The sequence below is a fragment of the Adiantum capillus-veneris genome, chromosome 27, assembly GCF_014529385.1.
Source record: "Adiantum capillus-veneris isolate H3 chromosome 27, ASM1452938v2, whole genome shotgun sequence".
NCBI classification, from domain to species: Eukaryota; Viridiplantae; Streptophyta; class Polypodiopsida; order Polypodiales; family Pteridaceae; genus Adiantum; species Adiantum capillus-veneris.
Window position 1 is genome coordinate 54653091 of NC_140957.1, and position 22089 is coordinate 54675179.

A 22089-nucleotide genomic window follows, 5' to 3' on the forward strand; every position below is an offset into this window, starting at 1 on the left:
GGCTAGCAAGCGCATCTCGTCGAGTTTAGTCAAGGTAAATAGCCTATCTTTTAAAGACTCCTCTTCACCAAGTCTAGTAGATAAGGCAACCCTTAAGGTTGGAATCTCCTTTTCGATTGGGAATATGGCTTCAACACCATAAACTAAAGTGAAGGGTGTATTTTGTGTGGTTACCTTAAAAGTGGTGCGATAAGCCCATAATGCCTCTGGTAATCGTTCATCCCAATCACGGCAGTTATCGGCTACCGTTTTTGTTAAAATGTTACCCAGAATTCTGTTGGTAACTTCCACTTGCCCATTCGCACGTGGATAATAAGGTGTAGACTTTCGATGTTTAATTTTATAGAGCTCGGTCAATTCCCTAATAGTGTTGTTGAGGAAATGAGATCCTCTATCGCTAACCAGCTCCAATGGACAGCCAAATCTTGTAATGATATCCTCATAGAGGAACTTAGCCACATCTAAGGCTCTATCAGTTTTCAGAGGCTTAGCTTCAACCCACTTGGTAACATAGTCTGTACAGACCAAAATATATCGATTAGAACGATATCGGGATGGAGGATCTATAGGTCCTACAAAATCTATTCCCCACTTCTCAAATGGTTTCAACACTAGTATTGGTGTTAACGGCATTGCATATTGAGCAGTGGGTCGACCCACTCGCTGACATTTGTCACACTTTTTACAATGTGCAAAGGAATCCTTATAAACAGTCGGCCACCAATATCCTGCCATCAATACTTTTCTTGTAGTCAATTCCCCTGCAAAATGGCCTCCACAAGGCTCATCATGTAATGCCTTAAAAATTTGATAAATCTCATCCTCTCTTAAGCATCGTCTATAGATTTGTTCACGATGAAAATAGCGATATAAGAAACCCCCCATTAATGAATAATGACGGGCTTGAAGAAGTAGTTTCTTCTTTTCATGCTTAGTCGCTTTATGAGGATATTCAGACGTGCTAAGGAAGTTAGCTATATCGGCATACCACGGTAGCTCACTTTCGACCAAAAACAGGTTAGCGTGCATCGGGTAAGTTATCATCAACTCCCCTCTCTGTATCATCAGTGAGTAATCTAGAAAGATGGTCAGCTAACACATGCGATTTGCCTAGTCGTACAACTACCTCAAAGTCAAATTCTTGTAAAAGTAACATCCATCGGATCACTCTCCCAGAAATCTCTGGTTTATTTAACAAGTATTTCAATGCAGCATGATCCACATAAAATACAAAATGATTTCCCAATAGATAATGTCGAAATTTATCGACAGAGAAAACCATAGACATGCATTCTTTTTCGGTTGTAGTGTAATTATGCTCAGGGTAGCTTAAGACCCTACTAGCATAGTAGATTGGATGATCAACCCTCTTGTCATCAGCTTGACATAATACAGCCCCAACTGTTGTATGTGATGCATCAGCATGGATATGAAATTCTTTTGTCCAATCAGGACTTACTAGAATTGGCGCTTTTATCAACCGGTCTTTAATATCCTCAAATGCAACTTGACATTTGTCAGTCCACACATAACCCATATCCTTTTTTAGTAAATTTGTCAGAGGACCTACAATTGAAGCAAAGTTCAAAATGAACCTCCTATAGTAATTTGCATGCCCTAGAAATCCTCGTAGTTGACGAATGTTCTGAGGTACTGGCAAATCTTTGATTTTACTAACCTTACTCTCATCTACCGTAATGCCATCTCGCGAGACAACATGCCCCAATAGTATCCCTTTGGTTATCCCAAAGACACACTTCTCAGGGTTTAAAGAAATGCCCATTTCAATACTACGTTCAAACACTAAGGCCAATTTCTCAGGCATGTCCTCTTCAGTTCCTTGTACTGAAAATTCATCTAAGAAAATCTCCATCCATTTTTGTAGAAAATCTTGATAAGCTGCAATCATAACACGTTGGAATGTGGCCGGGGCATTACACAGCCCAAATGGCATAACCCGATAAGCAAATGTTCCCCATTCAGTAGTAAAAGTAGTTTTTGACTGATCATCTTCATGTATTTGAATCTGATTATAGCCACTGAACCCATCCATAAAGGAATAAAGGACATACCCGGCAACACGATCCAAAACTTGATCGGTAAAGGGCAAAGGGAAATGATCTTTCTTAGTTTTCCCATTGAGTTTTCTATAGTCCACGCAGATACGGATTTTCTTATTTTTCTTGGGTACTACCACAATTGGGGAAACCCAATCACTGTAAGCAACCGCATAGATAAATCCCACCTCCAAGAGTTTCATTATTTCTGCCTTTACCAATTCAGCATAAACAGGATTGGTGCGACGCTGACGTTGACAAATAGGTCGAGTCCCATGTTCTAAATCGATATAGTGTTGACATAGTTTAGGCTTGACTCCTCGTAAGTCTTCATACGACCATGCAAAAGCATGTTGATACTTTGTAAGTACTTCTTTGAAACTCTCCAACACTTTTCCTTTTAATTGGCTTCCCAATGTCAAAAATTTTCCTTCTGACACTTCCCATTGAACAGTTGAATTATCTTTCGATAATACAAAGGAAGATTGTGTTCGTGGCATAGCCCTGATTAGAGGGTGTTTGTCCTCCTTATAAACAACATTTTCAAGTAAATTGTGTTTATTTATAAGAGATTCAGACTGTTCCTTTTTAGTCTCTGTATCACTCATAATAGCTACTGATTGTGTCCCACAATAGGGTACAATCTCAATTTCATAAGTCCTGGTTGGCAAACCCTCTATATTTACCATATAGGTATCTAGTGTTACTTCAGACATGGAAGAGTTCTCAGTGTGGAATTCTGAGCCGTCCGTGATTCCATATTCCTCTGGCTATTCTTCCATACCTTCCTGTTCATAATAATTTTCCCATTGCTTCAATAATTCTTTGCTATGCTTAGCCTCTAAAATAGCTTGGCCTTTTTCTCTTTGTAGTCGGGCTATTTTTTGTAGCACTTGAGCCATAGCTTCATCTGCTAACTCACGCTCTTTTAATAATTGTTCCCAGATAGCGTTTACTTCTGCTAATGCACTAGACTGTCCTTCAGACTTATCCGTATTCTTTAAGTCATCCTCCAGAGTTATATTAAAACAATTAGCCAAACACTCATCTGAGGTGGACATCCATTGTGCAATGTCCTTGTCAGAATCATAACCCGAAGAATAATGAACTTCATATTCACCCATTCCTAGGTGACGGGCATAATTACCAACACTCTCTGATGTGGAGATTGTCCCAGTGGAATCATCCTCTATCCGCATATGGTAACCATTGTGCAAAAATCGAGAATATTTATCCGTATCTAATGAGAAGCGTTGTTTAATTGCTTCTTCCTCCTCTGATTTATCGCCGCTATAATCTGTGTTGTCTTCTGTTTCTGACACAATCGATTTTTTATACTCCCGCAAAAATTCTTTAGAGACAACTCGCAATTCTACTCTATCGTCGCGAGGACCAATAGTGATCACTCCTTTATGCCAACTTTGCACACACTTGGCTTGAACAAGCCAAGGTCGTCCTAACAATATTGGGAAAGAGGCTCCATACGAATGTGGTCGGACTATCAAGTAGCTCACATGGAATTCTAGTCCCGCCACTATGGTCTTGATCCCTTGTAAAATACCTAAGGGTTTTACACGTCGTTGATCAGCCAAGCGTAGAATAATGTTCGTAGGTTCGACTTGTTTCAATCCCAACTCCCCCATAGTTTGCTCAGTCATTAAACTGACTGCTGCTCCACCATCTAATTGCACTCCCGTCACACTATGGCTTCCTATTTCCAAGGAAATAGTAGGCGCTTCTAGATCCATAAACATATCTACTACTTGAACTCCTTTTTCTTTAATTGGCTCTGTCATTTTAGAGCTTCTTCTCTTCCCTCTCCTATGTACGAGCTTATGATATAATTGCTTCTTACAAAGAGGAGATATCTCTACTAAAGTGGTCAAGTCCAATGATATTTTACAATCTTTCATAGACTCCCATAAATTAAAGATATCTCGTACACTCTTTCTGTGTACTATAGATGTTTGTAATCTTTCTGGAAAAGGTGCTATACCTTTTTTAATTTCTTCCTTTTCTTGTAGCTTAAAAACAATCGGTGATTCATCAGCAGAATGATCCTCCGATGCTTCTTCAGGAGATTCTACAAACTCTTTTATAGAAGAGTTATCAACTTTCTTATTCGCATTCGGAACAATAAACCCTTTATCATGGTCCATCTTTTGAGATCGAGTAACTACCCCAACCATCACAGGTTCTTTAGCAAAAGTCACTCTCCTTGATTTTCGTTTACGAGGGAATGCATCTTGCAGTTGTTCAACCTCTACTAAATTGGCAGAAGTACCTGTACCCTCATCGACCTTCTGTTTCCCTTTTTTTTCAATGAAGTTACCCGTTTTGGGCATACATCTTCATAATGACCCTCCTCGCTACATATGGGACATAATGGTATATAATCTTGATTTTTTCAAGGATTAGGGCAATAGGGAGCTATATGCCCTTCTTGTTGACAATTATAGCATACCACAGGGCTAGTTGGCCCCATATTTGGGTTAGTATATCAAAAATTATTCCGGCGAAATGGAGGTTTATACGGAGAATTTCTCCTCGTTTGTCCTTGTAACCTTGGCGTAGGTGGTATCCCCTGTGTTGGTAACCCTTGCCTTTCTTGTTGTAATTGCTGCTGATATGTTTCTGGCAGGCCCCTTTGCATAAAAGGTTGAGGTGGTGGACCTATCTCATAAGTCATATTGCTCCTATCCATAAAGTTATAATTAGTTTGCATAGCCTTTACTTGTCGGCGCTCATACGCTTGCTTTACAAAGCAATTGTCTTCCACATGATTGTTTTTTAGACAAAAGGTACAAAATAGTGTACGTACTTGGTCCGGCACTACCCTTGATGCAGTTGGATATTCAGTTGCCAAATGGCCGTAACCGTTGCACTTCCCACACCACACATTGGATCTCATTGGAGGTGCACTCATAGACGGGCCTGCTGCTTGTTGAGCTATAGCATATACTTCTTTCATTTGGCCTTAAAGCACTCAAAATTTCTTCTTTTAATTTTCCAACTGTGACTGTCATTAATTGGACTACCCTCTCTTCTGTGAGAGCTGGTGGTGGTGGTGTACCAGTCTGCAGCATGTATGCTGGAGCTATCATATATGGATTTGGAGTATAATAAGGAGTTTGATTTGTATTTACCACTACTTGTGGTGGTGTACCTCCATAACCAGATAATGGCTCTTGAGTTCTTGGAATCGGTATAGTGGGAGAAGTGACCATACTAGGTCCACTAAACAATTCTCTTCTCCTCTGTTGGCTTAATTGCACCTCTTCCCAATTTCTAGCTTCTTGTTTAGCAGTTGTTAAGTCTGCCGGTCTTCTTAAACTCACATATTGTTGAGCGTTCGGATCTCGCAAGCCATCTATAAGTCTACGTTTTTGAGTATCCTCATTGGGTGCCGTATTTCCCATCTTTCTTACTATTGTCTCTATCCTTTGGATGTAATGATCAATGCTTTCGTTGATCCCCTGCTGAAGATAGTCTAACTGTTGAGCGAGTCTATCTTGGAATCCCTGACGGGGAAACTTTGCTAAAAATGTTGTTGTCAACTCAGGGTAAGTAGCCCTATTTGCTGCTGGTACGTTACCATACCAACTAGCAGCTTCATCCTTAAATGTAGCTGGAAAAATATGTAATTTTTGATCATTATCCACAATTTCGTTTGCTACACATGTTACTTCAAATTTTTGAAGATGAGCATCCGGGTCTTCATCCCAGAGTCCTGCAAACTGTGTAAAGTCTGCCAATCGTATCGTAGCTCGTGCTACAGGCACTGCCATTTGTTCTAACGGATTTTCAAAGAGTGGGTCCTCCCAAAAATTTAGTACTCGTGGTCTGGGTAAAGCAAATAAATTTCTCAATCCCAAGTCTCGGCACTGGTATAAATTAAATGGTTGGTCAACTATTTCTCTCTCTCGTGTGGGTTGACCCACTAATCTACCTTCTCTTAATCCCTCAATCAATACTCCTGGTACTTGTTCTAAAAGTAACGCGTTAACGCGCTCAAGTTGATTGGCAAGATCTTGTGCTATTAACTCCTCTCGCTTCTTTCTACGTGCTTCTCTAGCCCTATTTTGGTCTCCTCCTCTGCTAGAATCTGCTCCACTCATACGATACACACAATCGTGTGACTCCTCTCGATACTAATCCTTCAATCAGCGTATACCACTGCTAGGATTTCACGCTCAATCTTTATAATATCCTCTCGAGTTTCTATAAGTGACTTTAGTAATTGATTTACTAAGGGTCGTAAAAGAGGTTTTATTTGGCTCCTATGTGCTATTTTAACAATAATTTGTCTTAGATTTTTTTTTCTTTACTACAACTGTTGATCTTGTGTTTCCAATCACACAAGGTGGATGTGGAACACGACAACAGTACTGACAATGAGTCCTCCTACTTCTCTCCGTTTTTAGTTGACTTTGTGACCCTACAGAGTTAGTCGACACGATGTTTTGGGGTTTGAAATCCCAATTTTTATACTCTTGGAGCCACTCGACGTTACGACGTAGTTTTCCAAGCATACTTTATAGTTACTTGCTTTTACAAAATCCACTCAGCCGTTGCTTTCTCTTCTAGCTCAAGGATGTCTCTATGCTCTTTAATCATGTAAGGGTCCAACTCTCTAGGAACCCCACTCCCTAATGCTAAGTACTTCCTAAAATCGCTAAATGCTAGCGGCCTTTCTTTTGGAATCGAGTACCTTTCACAATGGTATCCCCCTCCTGAATCGAATGCTACTGTCTTATAGTATATTACGTCCACTAATCTCCAATGGGCAATCAGCTGAATTGCTGCGTATGTGTCTAAGTGCGTTAAGGGTTTTTGCACAGGATCACTAGGGGTCTTAACAATTATTTCCGAAGTTTCTAACTGCTGAGCATCTATGTTTAGGGCCCTTTCCGGATCAGTGTACTCGTGTACACCTTCTCCTTCTTCCCCTAATGCGCTACACAGCCAGCCTATATATAGGCCTTTATAAGTGTACTCTACCGCGCTCGTGGCTCCTAAAAGCTTGTCTATTATTTTCCACTTAATGAGATCAGGCAAATTGCTGACCCATTCTAACGACATAGAACCCTTGAGTACAGTCATATTACTTTGAGTATGAAAACTCAACTTATTGAAATTTGATTGAATCTCCCTTTTAATTGGAGAATTCTAAGTGTCCACTGACACCTGTGTACTATTTTTTATTTGATTGTCGCCCTCACGAAACAACCACGGCTCTTTAAGTCCAAGGACCCCGCGGGAATGTTTACGTGTGCTCTCACACTCTAACCTAGACTAAACAACCTTTTATCTCACTCTAGGTCTCTAAGTCAACCAGGGAACGATTGGCATGCAAAGTATATGCACCGGGAAACCCCGTAGCTAAAGTAGCTAGCTGATCATCTCCCGGCGGACGCACCAAATGAACGTCGCCTTCCAAGTCTTCTAATTAACGTTCAAGTAACCCAACGGTCCCCTAACTAGCCTAGACTTGCACTAATTTTCCATAATTGTGCGGCTTTCAAGTTCCTTTTAGCAATTTCCTAATTATGCGTTCGTATTTTCCTTACGTTACTATGCTTCGTAGTCCAAATATATCTGCCTTCCTAGTTCGTAGTCCAACTCTCTAATATGCAAGATTACTCATGTATGCTCTCCAAACATGCTATTTAGGGTTAAAATCTGAGTTCCCATATACATTTCTAATGGAATTTTTAGTCAAAATTCATCAGCATGCAATTATCCAGAATATCTATTTGACTGCTATAATTCAAAACTACACTTCAGAACTCATACATTTTAGACTCATAAAACAAAGCAATCACTCATTGGATTTCAAATTAATGAACATTGCAACTAGAATCATTGAATAGATTTGCAAATTTTTCCATTAAAAAAACACCAGAATAATCTTGTAATGATGTAAATTTCTATTGAAATGCCAAAAACTGTCAATAATTCAATTCCCCTTCCCAAATGCCACTTACCCTGCAAAAATGTGCAGCATTTCATTTCCAAGTATGCTTTTAATACAGATAAGTCTTCAAACAATCAGATTTGTTTTCAATTATGAAGCTAACAATGCAAATAATGAAACTAGCAATACTTCTTTCTAATGTTATGAACTTGTTTAGAAATCAACAAAAACTAACCAGTGAATTTTAACTTTTGATTGCGTGTATTTTGCTTTCTGTCTCCATCTGAATTCGAGCAGCGGCTCCTCTCACTTGAAAGTGAGTCACTCCGCGGCAAGACTTTGGATTCGTTTACCAAATTTCACTCTCTTTCTCTCTTCTCTCACTTAGCAAGGTATTTATTCTCTCTCTATCTCACTCATTCTCATACACACCACTTTCCTGGCGGACTACTTTAGAACCCCATCAAGTCCCTTCAGTTTCTTCCCTTCATTCAGGGCGCAACAAAGACAACCACTACTGGACCCATCCTGCTCTCGATTTTCAGACAGAGGATTAATTTTCTCTTTCTTTATGCCTTTTACTGTAGTGCTATGCTTGCAAAGAGTAACACACACACAGACTCAAGCAATTCGATACACACAGGAAGTCAAAAAACGCAATCTCTCTCTATCTTTCTTAACTTCAACATATTGGCAGTCTATTCTCCCTCTCTGTCTTTCTTCAGCGCTACCCCAAATTCATTCTCTCTCCTTAAAAACACACAGGTGTTTCTGATTGGTAATCTCCTCTTGCTCTCAACCGCACTAGGCTTAGCTTGTAGCGCCTTCTCTTTCTCTCTTACTAATTATGGAACACACACACAATTACCGTATACAGGGAAGCCTCCTCCACTCTCTCCTCCTCGGGCGCGTGAACTCACCAGGCAGCATTTGGCTTCAGGCGGCTCTCCATACAATCAACACACACACAGTGAATCAAATGAATAGATATACACGCAAGAAATCACAAAACAGAAAATCCCTCTCTCTGTCTTTCTTCAGCGCTACCCATTTCTCTCTACTTTCGCTTACTGTGTATGCTATATTATGCAAGCAAGGATGACACACACTCACGCACACAGAGAGACCTTCTCAAGCTGGTCAGTACACACACAGTTAAGCAACCGAAATCTCTCTCTCCTTCTTTCTCTCTCTAAGAAAAACCAGCGCTATACTCTCTCTGTCCTTCTCCTATCTGGAGCGCCCCCTTCCGTTTCCCTCGTTCTTGGCAAGAAACTATCTCTCTCACCTCTTCTTGCTCTCGCGACTCCCCGTTTCTCTCCCTGGCGCCCCCACCTTTAACTGTTTTTTTCTCACGTGACAGTTTTCGACCTCCTCAATAATCATAAAAAAAAACTTTATTGTAAATGAGTACCCATAAGTCCTTATTCCCACTACACACAAAAAGTTATTCTCGAAATCTTGTCCGGCAATCACAACTCGGCTCTCATCGACTCAGCCCTTCCTGGCGGTCCCCAAACTCTCTCGTGACTTAGGCTGGCTCGTGCCTCCTGTACTCGGCCTCTATCAGGTTTCTTCTCATCTTTAGTTCAACTCTCATCCGCTAAATCTTTAAGGTCTCTTGGGATAGTTTCCTAGGACGTTAAAACTCTTTTCTTTTCTCACCTCGACTTACTGCAGAGCAGGGCTCACCTTTCCTCTAACTCTCAACCCGCTCGGCAAGGAAACCTAAAACCCTTGTTCACAGCTCGTCTCTCTCTCTCATTATCTGCCCCAAAAGAAAGTTGGCTTCTTTCACGTTCTTTCTCTCTCCTACACTTCATACTCAGTAACTTTGTGGCACACAGTCCTCTCTGTCAATATCACACTTATGCTTGACACTTTAATTATAAGCTTCCCGCAAACAATGACCAATCATTCAAATTTCAATGGCAGTTATATGCAACAGTCATAAAATCATACTAAACAAGCATTATGATGCAGTGATTTACATACATATGCTCCTAATATGCCCATGCAGGTTCCCAAATTAATGTCAAAAGTTTACAATTTTGGTGTATATTGATGGGTCTACACATTGTCACAGTCTATGCTTACAGGACAGTGACAGGACAGTGAGAGACAGTACAGGTGCAGGACAGGTTTACCCATAGCTTACAGTGTTAGAGAGACAGTGGTTTTTTGAGCTGTTTTTTGGTCTGTTTTTTAGTACACCAGAGCCATTTTACAAAGGAGACTCTGCCGAAATTTTTGCAAAATCTGAAGCTTTATTGGTTCATTTGACAGGTTGATATTGGTTCAGAGGTCAGCTTACAGGAGAAACTCTGTCGAATTTTTCCCAGGAAAGTAACTACTGTGAAGCGTAGCTATGGCTGGATCACAGGACACTGTTCTTTACAATATCAAGAAGCTGGATGGAACCAATTTCCCTTTGTGGAAGAAGAAGATTTGGCATATGTTGGTACAAAAGAAGGAGATAAAACCTATAAATCTCAAGGGGATAAAACCACAAGATATGGACGAAGATGAATGGAGCGAAATGGATGAATTGGCACTTTCTACCATTATGCTAACTTTGGTAGAAAGCGTTTACTTCAATGTAGCAGGAGAGATGTCGGCTTATCAAGCATGGACAAAGCTGAGTGATCTTTATGAGAAGCAGAGTGCAGCTTCACAGGTATACTGGCTTAAGAAGCTTGTTGACTTGAAGATGAAAGAAGGGACCCCTATGTCCAATCATCTGAATGAATTCAACACCATCTAAATTGTCAGCTCAAGGTGTCAAGTTTGATGAACCTGTTAGAGCTATGTTCCTATTGATCACATTGCCGGAAAGTTGGGACACTTTTCGCACAGCTTTGAGTAATTCTACACCTCCAGATGGTTTGACCATAGCACATGTAGAAGGCAGTCTGCTTACTGAAGAAACCAACAGAAAGACAATGGACAAAGGCAAAGGAACAGCCTTAGTTGTCAGGGGAAGGACCAAAGAAAAGTACAAAGGTGGAAAGAGGGATCAGTCTCGTAGCAAGTCCCGCAGTGCTAAAGGCAAGAGTGACATAGAATGCTACCATTGTGGCAAGAAGGGTCACATGAAAAGAGATTGCAGAGAATGGAAAGCAGAAAAAGGCAAAGAGAAAGCAGAAGACCATGGTGAGAAGAACAAGTCCTCAGTGAAGATTCAAGAAATAAATGTGACAAACACTGTTGCAGAGGATGACAGTCTAGTGTCAGGAGACATCTACTTCTTGAAGAATACAATGGACTCAGCTCTTCTTACAGCATCTGATGGAAATGCACTGAGTGACTGGATTATAGACTCAGGGGCATCACTTCATGTGTCTCCAAAGAAGGAGTGGTTTACCTCTTATGTGACCACTAAAGATCATGTTCGGCTAGGCAATGGACATACATGTGAGATCTTAGGTGTTGGAGATTCTCAATTGAAGTTTCATAATGGCTCTTCGTTCACGCTGAAGAATGTGAGACATGTTCCCGCAATCACAAAGAGCTTGATCACCACAGGTTTACTTGATGATGCTGGCTACGTCACCACTTTTGGACAAAACATGTGGAAGATATCCAAGGGTTCTATGGCAGTAGCACATGGAGTAAAGTCTGGAGGACTTTACATGATTTATGTATCAAATGTCTCTAAAAATGTAATCAATGTAACCGAGCAGCCGAACGTTTCTTTGTGGCATAGCCGGTTAGGACATATGTCCAAGAAGGGAATGGAAATCTTGTCTTGTTCTGGTTATTTGCCTGGCTTGTCATTTAATGATTTTGAATTCTGTGAACATTGTGTGTATGGTAAGCAAACACAACAGCCACATAAGCATAGAAGCAATAGAAGAGATACACAGTTGGCACTTGTTCATAGTGATTTGTGTGGACCTGTGCCTAACCTATCTCTAGGGGGAGCTTCTTACTTTATGACATTTATAGATGATTACTCGAGGAAAGTATGGGTTTACTTTCTCAAGCACAAGGATGAAGCATTTACTGTTTTTAAAACGTTTGTGAAACTTGTGGAGAATCAGAGTGGCAAGAAGCTTAAATGCTTATGCACTGACAATGGTGGAGAGTATGTTTCAAAGGCCTTTCAGGACTTTTGCGAGTCAAAAGGTATAAAACGTGAACTTACTGCTCCTTACAATCCTCCTCAAAATGATGTTGCTGAGAGGATGAATAGGACCATACAAGAGAAGGTCAGAATTATGTTGTCTAATGCACAGTTACCAAATGGGTTTTGGGCTGAAGCTGTATCAACAGTTGTTCATCTTATAAATAGATCTCCTAGCAAGGTTTTGCATAAGGAGACAGTGCCAGAGATGGTATGGTTAGGCAAAATGCCCTCATACAAGCATCTCAGAGTCTTTGGCTGTGAGGCATATACTCATGTTCCAAAGGAATTTAGGAACAAATTTGAGCCAAAGAGTAGAAAGTGCATCCTTCTAGGCTATGGTAATTCTGGTGAGATGGGGTACAGACTTTGGGATTCCGAATTCAGAAAGGTTATCCGTAGCAATGATGTTCACTTTAATGAAGCCAAATATCATTCTAAACTAGAGAGGGTTGAGGAGATTAGAAGATTTGTCTTCCAAGAAGATGGACCTGCACATGAAAGACAAAATGTCAGGGCTCAAGAGGAGCAAGGACAGGATAGAGTGGAACCACAGGTTGTGGCTGAGCCTGAGCCACACTTAAAGTACCACATTGGACTTTAAGTGGGAGGTTGTTGGGGTATAAAGCCCAATGTGGTCACCCAGGTAAGTGGGCGGGCCGCCAAGTATGTACACATATTCTTTTGTAAAAACCTAATAAGAACTCACTATGCTCTACACATTACAGTAGAGCGGGTTCACCATATCGTCATGCTCTTCTTCTCGCACTCTCTCTCGCATCGCACTTCCGCTCGTACTCCTTCAGCGACTTGATAGATGTCCTTCCTTTATTCTCAAGTTTCATTGATGACACGCTACTCCATTTCCACAAAGTAGAGATATGAGCGCCAATAGAAGAGAGGAAGTCCTCTATCCATCGTGATCATGGACATAAGGGTCATACACCACATGCCAGGGGGATTCTAATAAAAGATAATTTCTATATCACAAAGATAAAATCTCATTGACATACTTAGGATCAAAAAATGCCTTTTTTCCATGTTTAAGAGGCACTACTACCATTCATGAGCAATAAATATGTTATGGGACTTATGCTTAACTAGATAATAATCTTGTGAAAAATACTCAACTGATTGGGTCCATCCGTCCATAGACATAGAGCCGTTTGGATATTGATTCCCACTTCCCACCCCACACTCACCCGTTTGTCTTGTTTTTTAATTACTCCACATTGTTCCAGATATACAAACATGGTTCATTTACTAGTTTTAGACACAGGTTCTTTCATATAGCCCTTTAAACATCACCAAAACAATTCAAACAAGGCCTAATTAAGACAGTCCAATGTTTCAACAAAAAGAAATTTTCCAATTTCTTATGAGGTTGTCACTACCCACAGACTTTCTTTGTATAACCAACTGAGCCTTTGCAAAGGATTTATTAATTCGCTAATAGGGAATTGCACAACCTTCCCATCTTGCTAACCGTGAGGCATCTCGCTAACCGTCAGGCATCTCGCTAACCGCTAGGCATCTTGCTAACCGCAAGAAATGAAAGATATTCTTTTAATAGTTTTTCTTCTTAAATGATTCTTGAGACATCATCATGAGCTCTTTATATCAAACGACTAGCTTCTAGTATGAAACAATAGCAAATTTATCAAGCAATAGCAACTTATCAAACAGTGATATTATCAAGAAACTCTTTCACTACTCTACGAGAACACATGTTTGTTCTTGTGATACAATCACGTTTTCTTGGACGATTTAAGGGAATTCGTAAACTTCACTTACATAGACCGGCATGCATAACGATGAAAAATTATAAATTTGTCTTATCGGATTAGGGACATGCTCGATTACCTCCCGTGTTTGAGGTTGGATGGCTTCAACTTCTTCCGGTCGCAGTTGATACCTCCTCTTGAGTTATGATTTGAGTAGATGATACCTTCCTTTGCACCTTTCTTGGAGGTGGAAGGACGAAAGCATCCTTGGAGCTTCAAGTCACTCGCTTTGGGGCCATTGTATCAAGAGAGTCAAGAGAAAAATCTATGCCTTGAAATGTAGACTTATGGCTTCCTTGCTTGCCAAGAAGATGAAAAGAGAGTGAGAAAGCAAACTCAGCAATCCAAGGGACAATACGATGGTGGTAAAATTGGAATTAGAGATGGTGATGGGTTGAGAATAAGAGCTTGAGGAAGAGAGGCTGAGAATGACAAGATAACTTTGGCGTCAAGCCAAATGAGCTTCCGCTTGTGAAAACTTTTATGTGTATGTCTTGAAAGTGAGGAAAGGGGCCTTTATATAGGCTCTCAAGAGCCAAAACCGTAAGCTAAGAATAGCAAAAAGCATGAAGGTAAGTTCGCACGTGTTCATGGCTATTATTTTTCACAAAAATAATAATAATAATTTTTTGGTACGCATCCTGATGCGCGATTTTGAGACTTTTATTTTAGGAAAAGCTAGGCTTCCAAAAAAAGAATCTCTAAACTTTACTTCTCTTGCTTCTCTAGGTTTACTCCTTCTTTCCTAAAAATACTCCTTCTCTCCTAAAAATAGTCTTCCTTTCCTAAAATTACTCTCTCTTTTCTAAAAATACTCCTCATTTCTTAAAGGTCAACTCTTATCTTTGGATATAATCATATTAACCTATTGTTTCCAAGTGCGTAAGGGCCATAACTAATAGTTTCAGATTTTGATTTTTGATCCGATCGTTCCGTTCAAACGCTCTATGACATAACAAAATGTGAACCTTAAACACATTTGCAAAGTAAATGAAATAGTTTGTATTTAAAATGTTGGGTACATTACAATCTCCTCAACATAGGAATTTGAGATATCCTCATCTTGAGAAAATGTGATGGCAGTCCTACTCTAATTACTAGCTTGACCATCATTATGTCCAAAAGGGTGGTGTCCCTAGTCTGCTTCAATTGCTAGTGCTTCTTTCTTAGTCTAACATGGGCAAGGGTTCCGATAATGTCCCAACACTCCACATTCAAAGCATCAAACATTCAAGCATGGAGGATCTTTGCATTAACAAAATAAACTCCTTGCGGTTGTATATCGTTGAAGTTCTGATTTTGTTCAAATCTTCTTGTGATTCCTTGCTCTTTCATTAAAGGTTTAGCTTGTAGTAAAGCATCTTGTACAATGGCAGGTTTCAAGCCCTCCAATTGTGAGATAATTGGTTCTCTTAAACCTTGACAAAATCGATCAACATGCTGCTCTATGGTCATTGGTGGTGTGTAATGCCTTAGCCTTGTAAACTTTGAGTATTACTCTTCCAATGATAAGCTGTATTGTTTTAAGCTACATAACTTATTCATCTTAAACGTTTCATGGGTAGGGGGTAAGCATCTTTCCTTCACTTCTTGTTTGACTTCCCACCAACTCCGAGAGTTGTCCAATACTCCCATGCCACGATAATGTTGTTTCCACCATAATTTCACTTCTCCAAAGAGATAAAACATCTCTAGCATCATTGATTTGCAGATGTGATCCTTGTAGCAAAAAAGTAATCATTCGTAGCTTCAATCCATACTTTTTCATCTCTCTCAATATCAACACCCTCTCTTTTAAAACAAGGTGGCTGCATTTGTTTGATCAACAATTCTTCTCTTGAACTTTTATGTAAATAGGATCATGTTGAGGGATTTCCAATATAGGAGTGAGTTAAGGATTCCTCTAAGTATATGCATATATTAACATCAATGTTTATAATAAAACACTAAGGTATTTTCCAAACTTAGACTTATCCAGTCCACTAAAATCTCAATCACATAACTTAACCAATAATAGATTATGTAGTTTATTGAAATTCAATCACATCACTTAACCAATTATGATTTATCTCAATCACATCACTTAACCAGTTATGGGTTATCCAATGACATGCCAAAACCAATCATGGCTCATTCAATCCACAAAAGAAACTCACTTACATGACTTAACCAGCTAATAATGTTATGAAAAGTACCCAACTAATTGAGTCTACCCGTTCCTAGACATAGATCCATTTGAATACTAGTCTCCCACTTTCTACACCACACTCACCTGTTCCTCTTGTTTTTTAATTACTACCACATTCTTTCACATATGCAAACATAGTTCATTTGATAGTTCCAGACACAGGTTCTTTCATACATCCCTTCAAACATCACCCAAAAAATTCAAACAAGGCCTAATGAAGACAATCCATATTTCAATAAAAAGATTTTTTCCATTTTGTTATGAGTTTGCTGATACCCCGGGACTCTCTCTGTCTAATACATAGAACCTTTGCAAAGGATTTATTTATTTGCTAATCGCGAATTGTGCAACCTTTCCATCTTGCTAATCATGATGAATCTCGTTAACCGTGAGGTATCTTGCTAACCACCAAGCATCTTGATAACCGCGAGGGATAAAAAGAGATCTATAACTTCAACTTAATCTCCGCCCCACTAATCGCGAGATCATTTTGCTAACTCCAAGGAAAAGAGATATTCTTTCAATAATTCTTTCTCTTAAATGATTCTTTAAACATGATCAACCAATTCTTTATATCAAACAACTAGCTTCCAATATCAAATAGTAACAATTTTATCAAGCTATAATAACTTATCAAACAATAACATTATCAAAAAACTCTTTCGGTACTCTCGACAAGAACACATGTTTGTTTCCTGTGATACAATCATGTTCTCTTGGGCGGTTTAAAGGAATTTCTAAACTGGACTTACTAGATCGGCATAGTACCTAACAATGCGGAATTATAAATTTGTCTTACTAGATTAAAACCATGTTCAATTATCTCTTGTGTTTGAGGTTGGACGTCTTCAATTTCTTTTGGAGTCGATATCTCCGCTTGAGTTATGATTGGAGTAGATGATACTTTTCTTTGCACCTTCCTTGGAGGTAGAACAACATGCACATCCTTGGAGCTTTGAGTCACTATCTTTGGGGCCATCGTATCACAAAACAGAGGAGGAAAAACTTTTTTGTGAAAAGTAGAGCTATGGCTTCTTTGCTTGCCAAGAAGATGACGAGAGAGAGAGAGAGAGAGAGAGAGAGAGAGAGAGAGAGAGAGAGAGAGAGAGAGAGAGAGAGAGAGAGCTCAATATATCGAGGGACAACACGATGGTTGTAAAATTCGAGTTAGAGATGGAGATGGGTTGAGGGTAAGATCTTGAGGGAGAGAGGATGAGAGTGATAAGGTAACTCCAACATCAAGGCAAAAGAGCTTCCGCTTCTGAGAACTTTTGTGTGGATGTCTTAAAAGTGTGGGAAGAGGGACCAAAATCATAAGCTAAGAATAGAAAAAAGCAAAAAGGTAAGTTTACACGTGTTCGCAACTGTTATAAAAAATACAAATAAATTTTTTTGCGAGACACATCTCGATGCGCAATTTTGAGACTTTTATTTTAGGAGAAGATTGGCTCCCAAGAAAAGAAGCTCTAAACTTTACATACTTCTCTTGCTTCTCTAAATATACTCTTTCATTCCTAAAAATAATCCTTCTCTCCTAAAAATACTCTTCCTTTTCTAAAATTACTCTCTCTTTTTAAAATATACTTCTCCTTTCTTAAAGGTCAATTCTTATCTTTAGATATAGTCAAATCAACCTATTGTTTCCAAGTGCGTAAGGGCTATAATTAATAGCTCCAAAGTTTAATATCTTTAGATATAGTCAAATCAATCTATTGTTTCTAAGTGCGTAAGGGCTATAATTAATAGCTCCAAAGTTTAATTTTTTCTTCGATTGTTCTGTTGGAACGCTCTATGAATTAATAAAATGCAAATCTTAAACAATTTGCAAAAGTAATGAAATATTTTGTATTGAAAAACGTTGGGTACATTACAATATCCTCAACTTAGGGATTTGAGTGTCGGCATCTCCAGAGAAAGTGAGGGAATTAGTCCTACTCTAATCACTAGCTCGACCATCATTATGTCCAAAAGGGTGGTGTCCTTAGTCTGCCTCAATTGCTACTACTAATCTATTAGTCAAACATGGATAAGTGTTTCGATAATGTCGCAGCTCTCCACATTCAGAGGATCAAGCATGGAGGATCGTTGTTCTCTTACCTTGAAAAGAGAGAGCTACCTACTTCTATATGGTCATTGGTGGTGCGTAACGCCTAAGCCTTACAAAATGAGTAGTACTCTTCCAAGGATAAGATGTATTGTTTTAAACTAAAGAGCTTATTCATCTTTAATGTTTCATGGACAAGGGGTAAGTATCTTCCTTCACCAACTCTGGGAGCTCTTCAATACTCCCATGTTAGAAAAATGTTGTTTGCACCATAATTTTGCTTCTCTTGAGAAACAAAACATCCCTAGCATTGCTTGATTTGCAGGTATGGTTGCATCAGAGAAGTAATCATCCATAACTTCAATCCATAATTGTACATCTTTCTCAATATCAACACCCTCTCCTTGAAAAGAAGGTGGTTGCATTTGTTCGAGCAACAATTTCTTCTCTTGAATTGTTGTTTAAATAGCATCATTTGGAGAGGTTTCCAATATAAGAGTGAGCTTAGACCTATCCAGTCCACTAAAATCTTAGTCACATAACTTAACCAATCATGAATTTTTCAGTCTATTTGAAACTTAATCACATGACTTAACCAGTCATGACTTATCTCAATCACATGAATTAACGAGTCATGGACTACCGAATCACATGACAACCAGTCATGGCTCATCCAATCCGCACAAAAAAGTCACTTATATTACTTAATCAATCAAACAATTTCTTTGAAGAAAAACAACTCAATCTTCTATTTATAAAGTCATCAGAATGTCATACAGGGGTCTACAAAAGATCTCTCCATAAGAAAACATAACAGAGGTTTCAACCATAACTATGGTACACATCAATTTGGCATGTTGTAATATCTCTGCAAGATGGATAATAAGTATGAAAAAGATACTCAAGATGAATATTTGGATAACAAACGAGAAGTTTTAAGCTAAGGCTCTAATACCAATTGTGAGGTCCCCAATATCGGAAGATTGGGGCAAATTGACAGATGTCCTTCCTTTATTCTCAAGTTTTGTTGACAACACCCTACTCTGTTTTCACGAAGTAGAGACACATGAAATAGAAGAGAGGAGGTCCTCTATCCATCGTGATCATGGACAAAAGGGTCATGCACCATCTTCTAGGTCGATACATCAAGGGATTCTAATGAAATCTAATTCTTATATCACAAAGACTATATTCATTAACATACTTAATATTTATAAGCAACACATTTTTTTCCACGTTTAAAAGGCATGGCCACCATTCATAAGCACTAAATATGTTAAGAGACTTATACTTAACTAGCTAATAATATTGTGAAAAGTACCCAACTAATCGGGTCCACCCGTTCGTAGACATAGATCCATTTGAATGCTAGTCTCCCATTTTCCACACCACACTCACCCGCTCCTCTTGGTTTTTAGTTACTACTACATTCTTTCACATATACAAACATGGTTCCTTTATTAGTTTAGAAAAAGGTTCCTTCATACTACCCTTCATAAATCACCAAAACAATTCAAATAAGGCCTAATGAAGACAATCCTACATTTCAACATTTTTTTTCCAATTTCTTATGAGTTTGTTGCTACCCCGGACTTTCTCTGTCGAACCAACAAGCATTTGCAAAGGAGGTATATATTCTCTAACCGCGAATTGTGCAACTTTCCCATCTTGCTAACCGTGAGGTATCTCGCAAACCGCGAGGTATCTTGCTAATCATTAGGTATCTCACTAATCATGAGGAGAAAAAAAGAGTTGATAACCTCATCTTAATCTCTGCTAACTGTGGGATCATCTTGCTAAATGCAAAGCATCTCGCTAACTGCAATGCATCTTGCTAACCACAAGGAACAAAAGATATTCTTTCAATAATTCTTCTTCTTAAATTATTCTTCAACCATCTCTTTATATCAAACAACTAATTTCTAATATCAAACAGTAACAATTTTATCAAGCAATGATAACTTATCAAGCAGTGATATTACCAATAAACTCTTGCGCTACTCTATGAGTTTTTTTTCTTTTGATACAATCATGTTTTCTTGGATGGTAAGGGAGTTCCTAAAATTGACTTACTAGGTCGACATGTATAATGATGCAAAATTATAAATTTGTCTTACCAGATTAACAACATATTTGATTACCTCCCATGTTTAAGGTTGGACGGCTTCAACTTCTTTCGTAGTCGATACCTCCACTTGAGTTATGATTGGAGTAGATGATACCTTTTTTGCACTTTTCTTGGAGATGGAACGACATGAGCATGGTAATGAGTTTCCTCTCGCATATGGATGCTTGCATAGTTCTCTCCTATACATTTCTCTTTGATGGTAATTTTGCATTGCTTCTAAATCATTTTGTGGCTTCTCCTTTTGTATGTTGGATTTACCCTTTTTGGTGAAGACCTCTTCAATGATTCTTCCTTTAGTGGTGTCTTTTCTTCTCATCTTGGTGGTAGCCTTTCCCTATGCACTCACATAATGTTTAGTCTTATTTGCAACTTATAGGAAGAAGGTCTACGGCTTTTATATGAATATTCATTCTTCTTATTGCATCCTTCTAGCCATTCCTTCCCTCCTTGGGTCCCATTATCATTCTACATGGGGAGTTCTCTATAGTGTGTCTCTTCCACTTGTACATGGATGAGCTCTCTTGGGCCTTTTGCTAACCCAATGGTGCACGCTCATTTATAGGTGGATTTTGCCTATGATTACTTGGTCTGGTATTATATCGGACAACAGGTCATTTGATAGCTTATGGTACCTTGAGGCCACGATTCTGCCAGAAGTTTACAAATGTTGCAGATTCTATACAAAGACCGTCTTCTTGGATTGCTTTTTCCACCATCTTGTTTGTTCTTGTGGATGATATTTTCCTCTTGAGCCTCTTTTTCATTGTTATATTTCATTTCTTCTATGCTTGAGATTCTTTAACTTGGGTTGATTGGAATTTTTTTCCTTGGAAGCTTCCTTCACGCTCAATTTGAGTGTGCTCTTTTTTGTTTTGGGGGGATTCTCTTGACTCTCTTCCTTTGTTTGTTGTATTCTACACTGGTTTCTCATATCAATTATGGTCATAAGTGATGAGGTAGTTGATGCTCTTCTAGGCCATTTCCTTATATCGTATTGAATGTTTTATTCGGTAGTAGTCGACCACTCTATCCACTTCCATCCACAACTCAATCGGGTTTTCATCATCACCTTGGTACTAAGTAGCTCATCATGTTTTTGGCTTGGTACTGACACATAGTTTTATATCTTCTCTAGATTTTCTAGGCCCATTGCATTTTACTTTTCACCCTACTTGAATACTTGTCATCACATGCACATTTGCCCTTGGTTAACGGTTGGCCCCTCATATACCTTCTTGACAAGCAACTTAGGCACACTTAATGATGATACTAGCATTATACCCATTTTCTCATATTTTATGCTTGTGGATTTTATGATGGCTCATGTGCAATTTTGAGGATCTGTGATCGACCTCACCTTGGGACACATATACTTGTGCCCGACCTCACCTTGGGACACATATACTTGTGTCTGACCTCACCTTGGCACACATATATGTGTGGCCTAGGTATCTAGTCCTATGCTACACGACTCTCACAAACCTACCAATCAGGAACGAGTGTTGAGGAAGATTTTCCGCATCCTGGTAATTATTGGGCCTTCCAAGTGAGAATCATTCTCGTGCCCTAGAGATTTTGAACCACTTCTTTTGTAGATGTCTCCAAAGAGCTCAACAAGACTTTACAGAACTAATGGGATTCAAGATTTTTCCATTTTACTTTCTTTCCCAACCTCTTTTAATACGCTCAAGCTTGATTTATGTGCCTCAAAGAGTAAGTGTGTAATAGAACTAATTTTTGAAGTTCTTAAAGTCGAAAAGAATGTAGTAGGGTATATCTTTCGTTTAGCACGATTTGAAAGATTGTTGAATAGTCTATTAAATAGAGCTTATATGAATGAGTTTG

At 39.0% G+C, this 22089-nt stretch overlaps 1 protein-coding gene and 1 pseudogene across 1 annotated transcript; both read right to left on the reverse strand.

Moving 5' to 3' along the window:
* Window positions 1-2827: 2827 nt before the first annotated feature.
* LOC147422002 (uncharacterized) lies at window positions 2828-3853 on the reverse strand (annotated as a pseudogene).
* Window positions 3854-4912: 1059 nt separating this feature from the next.
* Window positions 4913-5893, reverse strand: LOC147422003 (uncharacterized). Its single transcript, XM_086502999.1, has one exon. The coding sequence runs from the start codon at window positions 5843-5845 to the stop codon at window positions 4913-4915; it is 933 nt and encodes a 310-aa protein (XP_086359125.1). The 5' UTR covers window positions 5846-5893.
* Between the last annotated feature and the right edge of the window lie 16196 nt (window positions 5894-22089).